This window comes from Agelaius tricolor, unplaced genomic scaffold (genome assembly GCF_023055355.1).
Source record: "Agelaius tricolor isolate 1412-34295 unplaced genomic scaffold, bAgeTri1.0.p SCAF_45, whole genome shotgun sequence".
NCBI lineage: Eukaryota > Metazoa > Chordata > Aves > Passeriformes > Icteridae > Agelaius > Agelaius tricolor.
The window spans coordinates 18,051-33,464 of NW_027269305.1; the positions used below are offsets into that span (position 1 = coordinate 18,051).

At 36.9% G+C, this 15,414-nt stretch overlaps 1 protein-coding gene across 2 annotated transcripts in view; it reads left to right on the top strand.

Moving 5' to 3' along the window:
• Window positions 1-15,414, top strand: part of TPP2 (tripeptidyl peptidase 2) — a 51,276-nt gene that overhangs the window by 2,870 nt on the left and 32,992 nt on the right. For both annotated transcript variants that reach the window (XM_071455168.1, XM_071455169.1), the window contains exons 2-12: window positions 3,243-3,371; window positions 5,086-5,181; window positions 5,594-5,698; window positions 6,363-6,487; window positions 7,191-7,354; window positions 8,589-8,743; window positions 9,750-9,826; window positions 10,341-10,468; window positions 12,290-12,389; window positions 14,370-14,518; window positions 14,647-14,762. In XM_071455168.1, coding sequence (XP_071311269.1) covers window positions 3,243-3,371; window positions 5,086-5,181; window positions 5,594-5,698; window positions 6,363-6,487; window positions 7,191-7,354; window positions 8,589-8,743; window positions 9,750-9,826; window positions 10,341-10,468; window positions 12,290-12,389; window positions 14,370-14,518; window positions 14,647-14,762 — 1,344 coding nt within the window. The remainder of the gene's footprint in view (window positions 1-3,242; window positions 3,372-5,085; window positions 5,182-5,593; window positions 5,699-6,362; window positions 6,488-7,190; window positions 7,355-8,588; window positions 8,744-9,749; window positions 9,827-10,340; window positions 10,469-12,289; window positions 12,390-14,369; window positions 14,519-14,646; window positions 14,763-15,414) is intronic.

Sequence of the window (15,414 nt, forward strand, 5' to 3'; positions counted from 1 at the left end):
AAATTTTAGGTGCGTTTAATGGCGTGTTGTGGTTGTATAGGTATAGCCTTTGCTCAGCCCCACCCTGTCCTTTTCCTGTTCCTATTGTGGCTTCTTATGTTTCATGATAGGTAAGTCAGTTCATTTTGCTTCTTGCAAATTTATTTTTTTTTGTGAAGTGGCATTTGGAATTATTATTTACTAACATTAACTTGTGCTTTTATGTGACAGCTTTTTAGCAGTAGCAGCTAGTTTTGTTTTACTTGCTTTTCAGCACTGAGTTTAAAAAAATTGCTTGGAAATGATTTTGTTTGTGATGATGATGATCAGCTGTCCCATGACCAAAGTGCTGAAGAACTTGTTCATCTCTTGTGGCAGTTGCTGTCAGTTGGAGTCAATGATTGTATGAGCTAGTAAAAACATGCTAAAGTACATCTGGCTTTCCTTTTTCTTGTGTTGTGATTGTCAAAGATACTAGTGCTCCTTTACTTCTATTGTAACCTGTATCAGTTGCCAGGATTATGCACACAGATTAATTTTAGTGTTCTCAGTTTACTGCTTTACAAAGAACTAACATGTAAGTCGGATTTTAAAACTTCAAGCAGAAATGTATAAACAGCAAAGTAGTTTTCAGTTTTGAACTACTGATTTGTTTTTTAAATGCCTATAGGCAAGCCATAATAATTAAGGCAGGATTGGGGATTTTTTTTCTAAACACAGTATAAAATATTTTTAATTGTATAAAAATTATTTTTTTTAAATTTTAATGCAAAAGTTACTAGAATGTACCTTCTGTCTGTGATCAATTAATTACTTCAAGACTCTTCTGTTCGCATAAGAGAATTGATCAAGGTCACTTGATTATTTTTATTATAATTTTAAACTCAGAATGACAAGATTTGCAAAAGCCAAGTGAGCTGAACTCTTGAGTTTCACTCTGGCATTGCTGCTGGTGGGCAGTGTGCCGAAGAGCAGCTCATGGTAGCAGGAGCCGCCGTATCAGTTACTTGCACTAAATTACTGTGAACCTGTCTGGATTGCGGCTGATAGGAATTGAGCCTTAGACCAGCTGAAACTCTGAGTTTCTTGTGTCTGACTGAAAGACTCTGATTTCTTGGTTCTGACAGTACAAACTCAAGTGCGTGTGTGGGCCTGCTAGGTTTCAGCTAGGAGGCAGAGAGCCATAGAGTGTAGGAGTTGCACCTCGTTTTTCGGGCTAGGAAACAACTCCCAAAACTATCCAAGCTTGCTGCTGCATAAATCTGTGTTCTGGCCACCTGTTGCTGTATAACTTGCCTCCTTCAAGCAAGTCACCTTGGATTACATTTTCATTCTTGTTTTCTTGTACTGTGATCACTGAATAGTTGACTTTGAGTAGAGGCATATTGAAAAGTGTGCAGTGCTACTAATGTCAGGATTGGCTTGAAGTTGTTTTAGTATTGGAGCAGCTCTTGACTTTTGTGTGAATTGTGGCCAGCATTGAAGACATTAATTAGAAATGCTTGAAAAGTGTATGGTTTAGTGCCTACACACTGGTCCCCGAATAAATTTTCACTACTGTGTAACTATGGTTTGGTCGATGTTTTACCAGGTTAAGATGCTCTTAAGATTTTCTCTAGTGAACTTGAATTTCTGTGAACAGAGTAGAGTGTTGGTTTCTGTCATGAAACTTCTTCCCTAGCTAGCCTATTCAAAAGCAGTATTTATTACCTTCTGGGAAATTGAATTGATGCTGTTTTTATGGTTGCTATGGGTTTGGGATATTTGGGGTTGATTATTTTTTTAAGCTGTTTAAGTCTGTTTTCTTTGGTGGTGTTGCTTGTTACTTGTCTGGGTTGGTTTTTGTTGAGTTTCTAAGAGATTGTTTTTTGGATTGTATGAGTTTTGGTTGGGTTTTTGTTTGTTACTTGTTTTTTTTTAAGCCATGAATTTGAGACCATGGAAGTATCTATCCTTGTTTGCTGACATGTGATAAGAACCTGACTCTTGTCCTTTTGGCAGCAGCAGAGTGACTTTTATGAAACAGTTTGAATGTGTCAGTAGCTTCCAGTAGCTGAATTCACAATTCTAGAGCATTATTGGAACAAAACAACCTTCCATATATTATATCTAACATCAAAATTATTGATAGAGAATAAAGGCAAAAATACCATATATTTAAATGTAGAAAACAACAAATGTTGCTGCTTTTCTAAATATGAAGCTCTTTTCACTTTCAGTGTAGTTAACGTATAGGAAATACTAGGAAGATGATTGATATCTTCTTTTGTGAATCAGTCTTTGATACAGAACTGTAAAAATATGTATGTATGATCAATTCATAGAATCATAGAATGGTTTGGGTTGGAAGGGACCTTGAAAGGCTGTCTAGTCCAACCTCCCTTCAAGGAGCAGGGACATCTTCAACTAGATCAGATTGCTCAGAACCTCATCCAACCTCACCTTGAATGTTTCCAGGGATGGGGCATCCACCACCTCTCTGGGCAACTTGTTCCAGTGTTTCACTGTTCTTACAGTGAAAAATTTCTTCCTTATAACTGGTCCTACAGTCTCCTTTAGTTTAAAGCCATTCTTCCTTGTCCTATCACTGCCTGTGCCATGTAAAAAATTGCTTTCATGTTTCTTATAGGCCCTCCTTAGGTCCTGGGAGGCTGCTATAACATCTTTCCAAACTCCTTATAGAAGTGTTAGGTGTATATAGCTGTAGCTGCTAACAGTCCAAATGGATTAAAACACAAAGCAGTATCTTTGAAAGAGGAAAAATAAGGTAATAGTAACTTGTGTCCCTTTCAGGTTTCTTTAGGCTCAGTCAAGAGATTCCAGTTTGTGAGAGCTTGTACTTCAGCACCTGTCATTTTCTTACTTGTGCATTCATTACTATAAAATTTGTCCAGAATGAAGGGTCACACGCAACACAGCAAATGATATGAAAACAAATAGTAATTCTTGCAAATAGGTTTTTTGCAAATTTAGGCTTGGTTTTAAATTGAGGCTGCCTGAGCTTTGTTGATAGAGTGTTTTTCCTTTTTTCTCTTCTAAATCCTTATTAGAAATAAGTGGATTTGTATGAACCAGAAATAGGGACATGTTGGTCTTAGTTATTTGAAAATTTATCTTGAGTTCAGGTTGGTTTTATGTCCTTCAGTTAAAGGTTGGGTGCCTGAAAAAGCTAGTTGATATTTTTAACAGCAAAACTTTCCTGGTTTGTGTGCTAAAGTACTAATCAAGTACATTTTCCAATTTTTCTGTGCTCATATTTTCAGGTTACAACTGATGGGAAACCGAAGATAATTGATATCATTGACACTACGGGCAGTGGTGATGTAACTACATGTACCATTGCAGAACCTAAAGATGGAGAGATTACTGGTCTTTCTGGAAGAACTTTAAAGGTGAGTATTTGGTGGTACAGAGACGCCACTGGACGTCATCTTCTTTGGTTAACAGCAAATTTAGCACCTGCTTTGGTTTTTACAAAACTTGCTTCCTTTTAACCACATGTTGTGGTTTAAATCTGGCTTGCAGCTAAGCACTATACAGCTGCTCACTCAGCCTTCCCCAGGCAATGTGGGGAGAAGAGAATCACAAGGGTGAAATTGAAAAAACTTACATGTTGAGATAAAAACAAAAGCCTTGCACGCGAGCAAAGGAAAACAAGGGGTCCATTCACCACTTCCCATAGGCAGGCAGGTGTTCAGCCATCTCCAGGAAAACTGGGCTCCACACAAATGGTGACTTGAATATAAATGCCATCACTTGTAATGACTCCCCTTCTTCCTTCTTTTCCTGGCTTTATATGCTGATCATGATGCTGTATCATATGGAATATATCTGTGGTCAAGTTGGGATCAGTTGTCCCAGCTATGTCCCCTCCCAAATCCTTGTGCATCTCCAGCCTGCTCACTGTTTGGGATGGGTGAGAGAAAAACCCTTGACTCTGTGCAAGCAGTGTCCAACAGCAGCTAAAACATCCCTGAGTTATTAAGAGTGTTCAGCACAAATCCAAAACAGCCCCATATCAACTACTGTAAAAAAAATCAACCTTAGCCCAGCTGAAACCAGCTAACCAGATCTTACCCAAACCTAATGCTGCATTTGCTCTTCATGTAGATTGCTTAGTGTTTTTTACACTTTTTATATGTCTTTATTTCTAATTTATTCTGTAGCTGAATAGGGGTGTGTACAGGGCTTTTTGTGGGGCCTGATAATAATTTAATTATTTGTTCAAAAGACTATCTGATACAGCTTTGGAAATTGGCTGAAGAAAATGTGCTAATATGTTTTTAAAATATCAGACACAGTAGTGTCTTTAAGAGTGCTACTATTTTCCACATTTGCATGAGCTACAAGAGGAATTATGTTAAGCTCGTGGTGAATAGATTTAGAGACTGAAAAATCTCTGAGGACCTAGTTGTAGACTCACTGAATTCTCACTATGCATAGCAGAAATGCTGTAGGGTTTCCAAAAAGGACACGAAATCTTGTAGAGGTCTTGAGTACACAGAACTGATGTTGCTAACGTTTTCTTGATTTCCTGATTGGATTGATGATGTGATATGGGGGCATCACATCTTTGGATCTCTCCATACTGTCAGTTTTTTTCCTAATTTTGCACAGAAGATGATTGTAAGGCTAAGTCTGTTGCTCTTTTACTTTTGTTACTAGGATGAGCAGATCCTGATATACAGAGTCTAAATTGCATGAAGTTGTGAAATGAGATATTCAGATGTTTGTCATGGCTTCCAACCATACTTGCTCATGTTAGGTTTCACTTATAGTACTGTTATTTCCCCAGACCTCTGCCCAGCAAATTCAGTAAAGCTGGGGCTTTGTGTTTTAAAAGTAGACTATCAGAGCAACTAATGCTTAAAGATGTTCAATGGCAGTGTCACATGAACTGATACTGATTTTTTGGGAGCTGGATTTAAAATTCCATGTCATGTTGTTGGAACGGTGCAGTAGTTACTGTTACGGAGACAGAGAATTAAATTGGCAGTATTTGCAGGCTTGTTCTGCTAAGCTCTCTTACAAAGTGTTGGGCTTTTTTGTTTGAGAAGTTCTTTTAATGCCATTAGTTAACCTATTTCTAAATGTACTTTTCTGTAGATTCCAGCAAACTGGGTAAATCCTTCAGGCAAATATCACATTGGCATAAAAAATGGCTATGATATCTATCCTAAAGCTCTTAAGGAGAGGATTCAGGTAAGGATGAATTTTCTTTTCTTTCTGGTATATAGTCATATTTTACAGTTCTGTTTCTTAATTTTGTTAGAACACTACAGCATGTGATTTGCTAACATACTTGGATTGCTAACCAACACGAAAATGCTATTCTCTCTGATTTTTATTGATTCCATTTCTTCTGTGATTTTTTCAGAGCAACAGGGGGGTGGCTTGGAAATCCTCCTCACAGTGGTCCATTGAGGCGAGACATACAGAAATTACTGATAGCCCCTTTTTTTAAAATTGTATGGCAATTTATGCTTATTTATACTATTGTATGGAAGCTTTTTAGCCATTGTCTCAAATCAGAATTTTCAAATGATCTTTATAGACTTCATACTTTGACATACATTTCTTAGCATGTGGAGGAACCTCTGTTTTTATTTTGCAGAAAGAGCGCAAGGAAAAGCTCTGGGATCCTGTTCACAGGCTGGCTTTAGCAGAGGCCTGTAGGAAACAAGAAGAATTTGATGCAGCTCATAGCTCTCCCTCACAGGTTTGCATGAAGCCTAATTTTATGAACTTGTTCTTTGCAACAATTTGTTACTGGTTGACAGGATTAAAATGTTTCATTAGATGAGTGAAAGAAAGATACTTGTGAGTATTTTGGCAGATAATTTGCCAGTGTATCCTCTGATTAATTTTATAAGTCTTTGTATGCGTGGTTGTTCAGTTTGCTTAGTGTTCTTTACTTTTGAGAGTTGGTGTCAAATATGAAAACAGGATTACTTCAAAAAAATTGTTGGATATTTTCAGTAAGTTTTGTTGTTAATTTAATGTGCAATGTTTTGAGGCCACCATCCTTGCTGTGTTCAAAGTTGGAATTTTCTAAACATATTCTTTCTTGTGTAAACTGTGTACTATTTTAATGAAGTACCAGAAATGCCTCAGATACTACTTTATCATCTAATAGTCTTCAAGAAAATAATGGCTTTAAATGTTATGTTTACAGAAATTAGAAGTAGTTGTACATAATAGGCCAAAAATAAATAGTGCACTGTTGAAAGCCGTTGAACTTCTAGATTTTTGTGACTCCTAGGATAGTCTAACATTGCTGGGAAAGTAATGGAAAAAATGTATAGCACTAGAAAAGAATGTAGGATTACCCATCTTGTAATAGCTTTGGAAATATTCTAATTTAATTTTGTTTGCCATATTAGGTAAATAAGCTAATAAAGGAAGAACTTCAAAATCAAGTGGAATTGTTGAATTCTTTTGAGAAAAAATACAGTGATCCTGGCCCAGTGTATGATTGTGTAGTGTGGTATGACGGTGAGACCTGGAGGTAAATGACTAAACTTGTCTAAAATATCTTGTTCTCTACATAAAACAATAGCTTGCATCGAGGACTTGTTATCTTTTATATCTGCCCTCTTTATAGAGGTTTTAAGTATTTTTTGCTTTAAAAATAGTCCTGCTGTACCAGTTGAGTTTCTTGACAAAATTCTGGTCCCAAATGAAGATCGGATAGAATAAAGTCTTATTGAAGACAGTGAGATATGAGTGTAAGCTTATGGGGTTTTTCTTCTGAAGCAGAATAAAACTGTTTTGACTATCCATTGGTGATGTGAAATAAGACGAAACAGGTGTCTGTGCAGAGATGTAACATGGCACATTTCTTTACTGATAATGTGCCTCATACAAAACAGTAAAACTTCAGATGTTTGTGTACCAGCACTGAACATCTATCTTTAGTAAAATTTCTCCCTTGAACTTGCCTAAATTTTCATACTCTTGCTTTTCAAATACAGATTTATTTGAATTTAGTAGTGTTTTGAAAATCAGTTTATTTAGATAACTTTCTGAATCTTAAGTATAAACAACCAAGTTTTAAAGTAGTTGCTCAAAGAACTATTTAAAGAAACCATAAACACAGAACCAAACTTCTTGAAGTCTTTTTGCTATGCTCAGCTGGAGAGGGTAGGTGACCAAAAGTTTGCAGCAGCTGGGACATTGCCTTCTTTTGTTTGTTTGTTTTTTGTCAACAGAGCCTGCATAGATACAAGTGAGAGTGGTGACTTAGCTAACTGTACAGTGCTGAGAACCTACAAAGAGGCTCAGGAATATGGATCTTTTGGAACATCTGAGATGTTGAATTATTCAGTGAATATATATGATGATGGAAACCTCCTTTCTATTGTGACAAGTGGAGGTAAATGAAAATAATCTTAAAAACATTTTGCTGCTAAGTAGGTATGATGAGAAGCAGTAATTTGTATTGGGTCTTGTTTCTGATACTTGGGATGGCTTGAAGCAGCTGTTGTAGTACAGCAGTTGTTATTATGACTTTTAAGATCAATACTCATATTTCCTGAACTAAATTCTATAATGATAGCTCATTACACAACTTGCCTGCATTTTTGTATGAAATATTGTCAACTTTTATGTACATAAGCATGTATACATAGAACGTGCATGCTTAGGTATTCTTTAATGTGTACAGACATCTTAAAAGCTAAACTAAAGAGAACCTTCTGTCAAAAAACCTTTTTTGTTATGTTTGTTAAATATAGAGTGATGATTGATTTTAGTTGCTTCCCTTTGTATTTGTTTACTTTAAGAATCTTAAATACATGAACAAAATGGGTATTGATCTTAATTTAGGTTTATGCAAACTTTTTTGTCATGCTAGATGTCACTATAACTGTAGCTCCAACCACTCTGAACCTGTTTTAGAGTATTCTTTAAGTAATCATGGTTTGTTTTGGAAGAAAGCTGAGTGGTTGGGATGGTATGGATGCATTTGCTTTGAAAAATGCTCTTTATTCCCCATGAAACTATCCCATCTCAATAGAGCTACGTAAGCAGTTCAGATTTCTAAATAGATGGTAACTTATTTGAGATGTTCCTTTCTGTGTTTCTGTGTAGTTTTGTTTTCTATTCTTAATGCCTGCTACCTGAGTTGTCTCAGGTGTAGTATTCATAACTTTGAGTAGGAAGTGTGGAGCCTTCAAAGTAACTTTTGTTAGTGGAATTAAGTTAATACTTTGTTCCTCTCTTCCTGCTGCCTCCTTTCTCTCCTTAAAAAGCTGTTTCCTTTGTTGAACCTCATACAATTAGCCTCAGCCTATTGATCCAGCCTGTCCAGATCCCTTTGTAGAGTCTTCCTATCCTCCCAGCACTCCTGCCCAGCCTGTTGTTATCTGCACAGTGACTGAGGATACTCTCAATCCCCTTGTCCAGACCATCAAAAATACTGAACAGGGCTGGCTCCACTGCTGAGTCCTGGTGAACACTGTCACCCTTTTGGTACCAGCAGCACTGGTGGCTGGCCACTGACTGGATTTATGCGCTTACAGCTCAATAAGCGAAAATTAATTGAGCTGTAGCATATTGAATTCCAGCAAATGAATTCCACTAAAAATATGTACTTTTCCTTTGCACAGGAGCACATGGGACACATGTGGCTAGTATTGCAGCTGGATACTTTCCAGAAGAGCCAGAGAGGAATGGTGTGGCTCCTGGAGCTCAGATTCTTGCAATCAAGATTGGTGATACGAGACTGAGTACAATGGAAACTGGCACTGGTCTAATAAGAGCTGTGGGTATTTCACTGAATAAATTACTAATCTCAGCAGTGTGATTTAAGTGTAGAATATTGTGGAACTTCATGCCCTACTTGTTTATAGGCTTTGTTTCTGTGGTTCTACAGTATTTCCAACAAAAATACCAAGAATAAAAAAACAACCAAGCCACCCCCACAAAAAAAGCAAACCCTCAAGCAATAAATAACACAGCCAAAACCCCTAAAACCAACTAAACCAACCAGAATGTATTTTAAAGCATATTGTAAGACTAGTTTTTTAATATAAAACAAGACTTCTGTTGCATAGAGCTCTTAGAGTTTTTCCAGGCTAACAGACTTGCAGTGTCTGACTAGCTTGATGCATGAGAGCAGTTACTTGCATACTTAAAAAAGTTCTTTATGTTGTCAGTGTATCTTTTATAGTTACTCAGATCTAGAATAAATCTAGAATAGAGGCAAGTATCTACCTATGTTGCTGTATTTGTGTTAACTCTTTTTCCTAAGAGTGAGGAAAAACAGCATTCCTTTTAGTGATGAAAGATCCAAGAGCTTTTCTGTATAATGAGTTGATAAGGAAAAATTTTACCCAAGGAAAGGATATGAAAAGACTATGTTGTGGTCCATGGGATATTTTGATATAGCAACATGAACAATAACTTTTTTGCAACTTTTTGTACTTCAATCAAACTGCACAGGAAAGGAGAATTTTATGTTCTTGAGACAACACTAGTGCTGTCTGCAGTTTTCTCTTAGGGTAATGCCTTGATTTATAGCTGGGAACATGGCAAAAATAAGGCTTTTCAGGGTTTAGGTTTTTTAATTTTAATAGGTTTTTTAATTTTCTTAGTTCTTTGGGAAAATAGCACTTATCTGGCTGCAGTAAATTCAAGAGATTCAAGAGATTGATCTGTCTTTCTGAGATATGTAGCAAATCAATTTAAGCAGATGTTTTCTGTCGTTCCTGAAGTCACTTTCATTCTTTGACTAGCACATATTTTGACTTCCATTTTTACTTTATCAGATGATAGAAACAATAAAATACAAATGTGATCTTGTCAACTACAGCTATGGAGAAGCAACACACTGGCCAAATTCTGGGTGAGTAGTGCTGTGGTTAAAGTATTTTAATTTCACAGAGGTGGAATTGTATTTGTTGAGTTTTCTGTAAGTCAGCTAGTGGCTTAAGAGTGAACCATCCAAGCTCACATGATTCATAAGTTAGAAACTTTGCAGTATAAGTTATAAACTGGCTTTGAAAGAAGTAAACCCATTGAAAAAGGTTTTCATTTATATATCATACACATACTTATAACACATATACAAATAATATTTTAGTATAATTAAGAACTTTAATAGTTGCAACACCACATGATGTGTGGGGTATTATTTGAAGACCTAGGATCACTACATAATTTTCACTCCTTTTTGAAACCAGAAGATGGTTTTGTGGTCAGCTTCTGTACTGGAACCGCCTCTGCTAGGTGTGGGAAGCAGGCTGCATAAGCTTCCTTGTTTGGTGAATGGTCAAAGGTTGTACTAGAAATGAGAGCTTTGTCCTGTGGAAGAAAGCAATATTGTTGAGTAAATGATTCATTTCTTTCTCTTACTTTAGGAGAATTTGTGAAGTGATTAATGAAGCAGTGTGGAAACACAATGTAATCTATGTTTCAAGTGCAGGAAATAATGGTCCTTGCCTTTCTACAGTTGGATGTCCTGGTGGAACTACATCTAGTGTAATAGGTAAATAATTAATTTAGACAAATTTTTTGACAGTATTCAGCTTCTGTCTTTTCAAACTTTGTACTTTTGTTACATGTTTGATTGCTGAACTAAAATCTAAAAAATTGCCTGCTGTGCTACAAGGTTAATTCTGAGAGAAGCACTTGCTCTATGCTTAGGTATACAAATTTAGATTGTTATCTTCTTAAAATTCAAGACCTTACATATGTAGAAAAGGGATGAGAGGCAAATGATCTTGATTTAATGTGGCTTTGTATAAAATTTGCAAAAGAAATGTTTGGTCTGACTTACTTGAATATTTCAGGATTACTTTTTCAACTGTAACTGTCTAAGCACACCACTTTGCTCCAACCCATAGCTGCTGGTAAATGCAACTTATGAAAATATGATTCTAAGTTGGATTCTAATTAGTCTTCTGCAAAGTATTGCAATGCATTTTGAATTCTAAAAACTACAGTTTTCGATCATGTCTTCATCAGATACTCTAATTTTTATTTTTAGTGGAACAGATGGTTTTAATTTGGATAGAAAATAATCCCATGCTAGGATCTAGACAAGTCCTTGTAGGGGAGGAATTTTTCCAGCTGCAGTGCCACTGCTGTGCTAGTCTATTACTGTCATTAAAATTCTTTTTCTGATAGGCTAATGTATGGTTTTGATACTTTAGGAAAAGATGGAAGTATAGGATTCAGCAAAATGTCTTGCATTCAGGGGTAACTTGCTTAGTCTTAATTTTTAAATAAATCCTTTATTGTCTCACTGCTGCATTACACAAGATGCTTTTTAAGTGTCACAATTCCTGTGCAAAGAGACCAGTATGTAAGGAGACTAGCATGAAGCCTTGGAAGCTGGAGAGCTGCTATTCCAGGGCAGCTAGTAGAATTAATGCTGATTACTTTCTGGAAGTTAATCTGCTATTAATTCTCTGCTGAGACTGGGGGTTGGAGCTGGAACTAACAAGCTCTTTTCAGGTCTGCACTGGCTTTGCTCTTACAGTGCATCTACTTTGTCAATTCAGCTTAGTTGTATCATTCCAGAGACAGCATGATTATTCACTCTGCATGCCAAGTAGTTTGCTCCTGTCCTCCATCTGGAGTGAACCAGATAGAGTTTTTGTTTTTTGAGGGTAAAGCAAAATACAGCTGACAGGTTGGCTTAGTTCACACAGAGATTGCCTTGCCAAATTTGTCAGCTTGGTATGGTAGTTTTGTACCACCATGGTAGTGCTTGTGCTGTAAACAAAATCATAGTTGCAGTGTGCATCCTTGGCATTCTCTTCTACAATTGCTACTTTATCAGGCTTTGATGTAGTTGTTTAACATATTCTCTGTACTTGGAACTGATACCTAGTAGAGACTGTCTCCTGAGTGAGATGTGTGGATATGGCCATTTGCTCCAGGGGGTGTAGCTGGGAGCCACATGAACATGAACCAATTCACATGGATTGCTCTGACGTGCAGTTTGTGGCAGAGCAGTGTAAACAGAGAAAAGAAATGCAGAAGAGGGAGAAGAAATGTACAAGTTAGCTGTTGAGAAAGAAGTGTAGAAGGTTATATTCCAGCTGAATAAAAGTGAAACTTGGAACTTTGCATGATACTTTACTATTATACAGTGTGCCCATCAGCATTGTTACTGCATAGCATGATGGTTTACACTTGCCTTGCAAAAATATCTGGATTTAATGAGATGGCAAATGTGTGTTTCCATTTTAAATGTCAAGAAAGAATTCTTCTCATAAAGAACTAAAACCACAGAAGAATTTTACTTTAATTCTTAATAAAAATTCGTATTAGATCTAAAATGCTTGAATGTTTTTTACAGGTGTTGGTGCCTATGTGTCACCTGACATGATGGTTGCTGAATACTCTTTGAGAGAAAAACTGCCAGCAAATCAGTACACTTGGTCATCCAGAGGGCCTAGGTAGGTTACATTCCAAAAACAATTGATTACTTTGGGGTTCAGGTGATATAACTCAAAATCGGGTCACTAATACCAAAATGAAAGTATTTCTTCCCTGTGGAAAGAGCATAACTAGCCTGCTCTTCTGGTAACACTTTTGTATATTGGGATCTAGAGCTCCTGGAGGAGAGGGAATAGCATGGAACTGCCTCAGCACAGCCTGTATTTTCCAGAAAAGTATTTGGGTGCAGATCTATTCAAGGATAATCAAAGTTACTGAACGGTTGTTTGGAAATTTATTTGCATTTTTTGAATTACTTTTTTTCTATAGCATTTATTTCATTAGGTTAGTGTGGTGAAGTTAAATGTGCTATAAGTGATGAAGATTAAAATAAATACTGTTACTGCAGTGGTGTTACTTCTGTGACAGTGACATTGCTGTGATGGCATAATTTACTCAAGGGTTTTGTTTGAGTTCAGTAGAGGTGTGAATAGGCAGAAAAAATTGCTTTCTGCCTTATACTACGGAAAATTTTCTGAAGTGTGTGAAAGAAATTTTAAGGGCAATGTAAACACCAATTTTTATTTAATTTCTCAGAAGCATCTGATAGTAATGTGATAGACAAACAAAAAAAATAGTAACATCTTTTCTTGAGTTCTTGCTTGTGTTTAGACTTTGGAATTGTTCTCTAGCTGTTCTAGTGTTTATACTTACAGACAAGTATATTGTTTCAAGAATCTTACTATGAAGGATTGTCATGTTTTGTGTAGGGAAAAGAGAAATGTGCTCTCTGCCTTCAGCTGAGAAAGGGAAATTGATTTGTAATTGATTTTGATAGACACATACACACACACATACACATATAGATCACTTCTTGTGTGCTTAGTCGCTGTGCCCTGTAAAACAGTCAGCTGAAAGGCCAAGTCTGGCCAAAGGAGGATTCTCTTTGTTCAGGGTGCAGTATGCAGATGACTGAAGAGTTCCTGAAGTTTGCTAGAACAGTCTTGATGCAGGGATCAGTCTGTCCCAGTAAGCAGTAGAGGCTTTCAGGCAGATGTGCTGTGCACTGCTTGTCCCAAGGTGTTGGGATGCAGAACCTTTTTATGGGTTTATATACATCTGTCATAAAATATGTCCAAACGTCACATTGCTGTTTCATACTTGGAATATTCTGATTTCAGATGGATTTTAGACATATGAAGCTGTTAGTGTGGGATATAAGTACCCTAAAATATCCTGCCTCTCTACAGAACTAAATAGCTCAGGCACAGGGCTGTCCTTATTCAAGCAGTGCAATTTTTGTCTATCCAGAGCAAGAAAGATGGAGCATATCTGGCTCACAAAACTAGATGCTATTCTAACTGTGCCATAGGCACACAGTTGCTCTCTTCTTAAATATGCATGTGAAAGAAGAAGTGGGGATTAGGGATCAGGCCCAGCTGATCCTGACCTATGTCTTGACATTACTTTTTATGTGTTCTCCCCTTGCCCTCTTGTCTCAGGCTTTTAAATTCAAAACTTAACCTGGCAGTGAACTGTCAGCATGCAAAATTAGAAGTCTAAGTTTTGGGTCTTTTCTAGCCTTCCTCCTCCTTCTTTTACTATTTTTCTTTAGAAGTAATAACCATTGAATAGGCTATGTGGAATATGAATTTATTTATTGAAGTGTTTAATAGGTTGGTTAGTGTGCATTTTGTAATTCAAATCCCAGAAAGTATCCTGCTGGCTAAACTCAAGCCTGGTGGAGAATATTGAAGGAGTGGAAAATTTAGAAACCTCTCAATGTGAAACAGGCACAGCTGATGATTAACATGACATTTTAAATTGTTGGTTGGTGGCATGCTTTTTCTTGGGTTTAATGGGTTAATGGATTTAGTGAAGTAAAATGCAGTGAGTATTCTCTAAAGCAAACTTTTTCTTTTAAATGTATTGACAACTTTATCTTAAATTGTGCAAAAAAAAAAAAAATCAGTGTTTTAACCATTGCTTTTTAATGCTAGCACTGATGGAGCCCTTGGAGTAAGCATCAGTGCCCCAGGAGGTGCTATTGCTTCAGTTCCAAACTGGACTCTGCGAGGAACACAGCTCATGAATGGCACATCCATGTCTTCTCCCAATGCATGTGGAGGCATTGCGTTAGTATTGTCAGGTAAAGTGCTACAATGTTAAACATAGATGTATCATCTAAAAGTGGTTAGATACTTTTTCCTCTTAAAAGCATGCTGTCACTTTCAAATATTTTGTTGTATCCAATAACACTCTTATTTTTAATTTCAGGACTCAAAGCTAATAATGTTCATTACACTGTTCATTCTGTCAGAAGAGCATTAGAAAATACTGCAGTGAAAGCTGAAAACATAGAAGTATTTGCACAAGGACATGGTATTATTCAGGTATTTGAAAGCAAAAAAAAACCAGTATAATATAAATAACTGCTGGTGAAAAACTAACCCATAAAACAGCCAGAACAACTTTTCAGGTGATCTCACTCAGTTTGTTCCATGCTACTTGATTCTCAAATCTCACTGGGGGAGAGGAAGGAATGAGAAGGTTCTTCCAGTTTCAGCATGCAGATACTGTAAAATAAGTGTGATAACTGGACACATTCTTAGGCTGATCTAAAAGATACATGGGCATAAAAGTGGCATGAAAAATAGGTTTTCATCACCCACATGTGGATTTAGGTGCCACATGGGCACCTAGATTCTGTCCTAATGTCCAAAAATGTTTTTAAGTATTGTCAGAGACAGCTGAACTTGTTCTGTCCAGACAAAAGGTGGGACTGTAAGTTCTGGGCAGTGAAAACAGATACCCACGCTGGTTCACAGAGAAGTACAGCTGCAGTTGTACAGTGACTTTGCTGCAGGCCTGCACTAAACAGTCTGAGTGCTCATCATTTCCTGTGGGCTTCAGAGTAGTTTGGAAATCTGTGATAAGATCCTGTGTATGTATGGTAAAGGCATACTGACTGTCTCCTTTGCAATAGCTTATGTTCTTACAGAGCTGGGCCTGGTTATTTTCTACAGTCACTCCTGTCCTAGTATA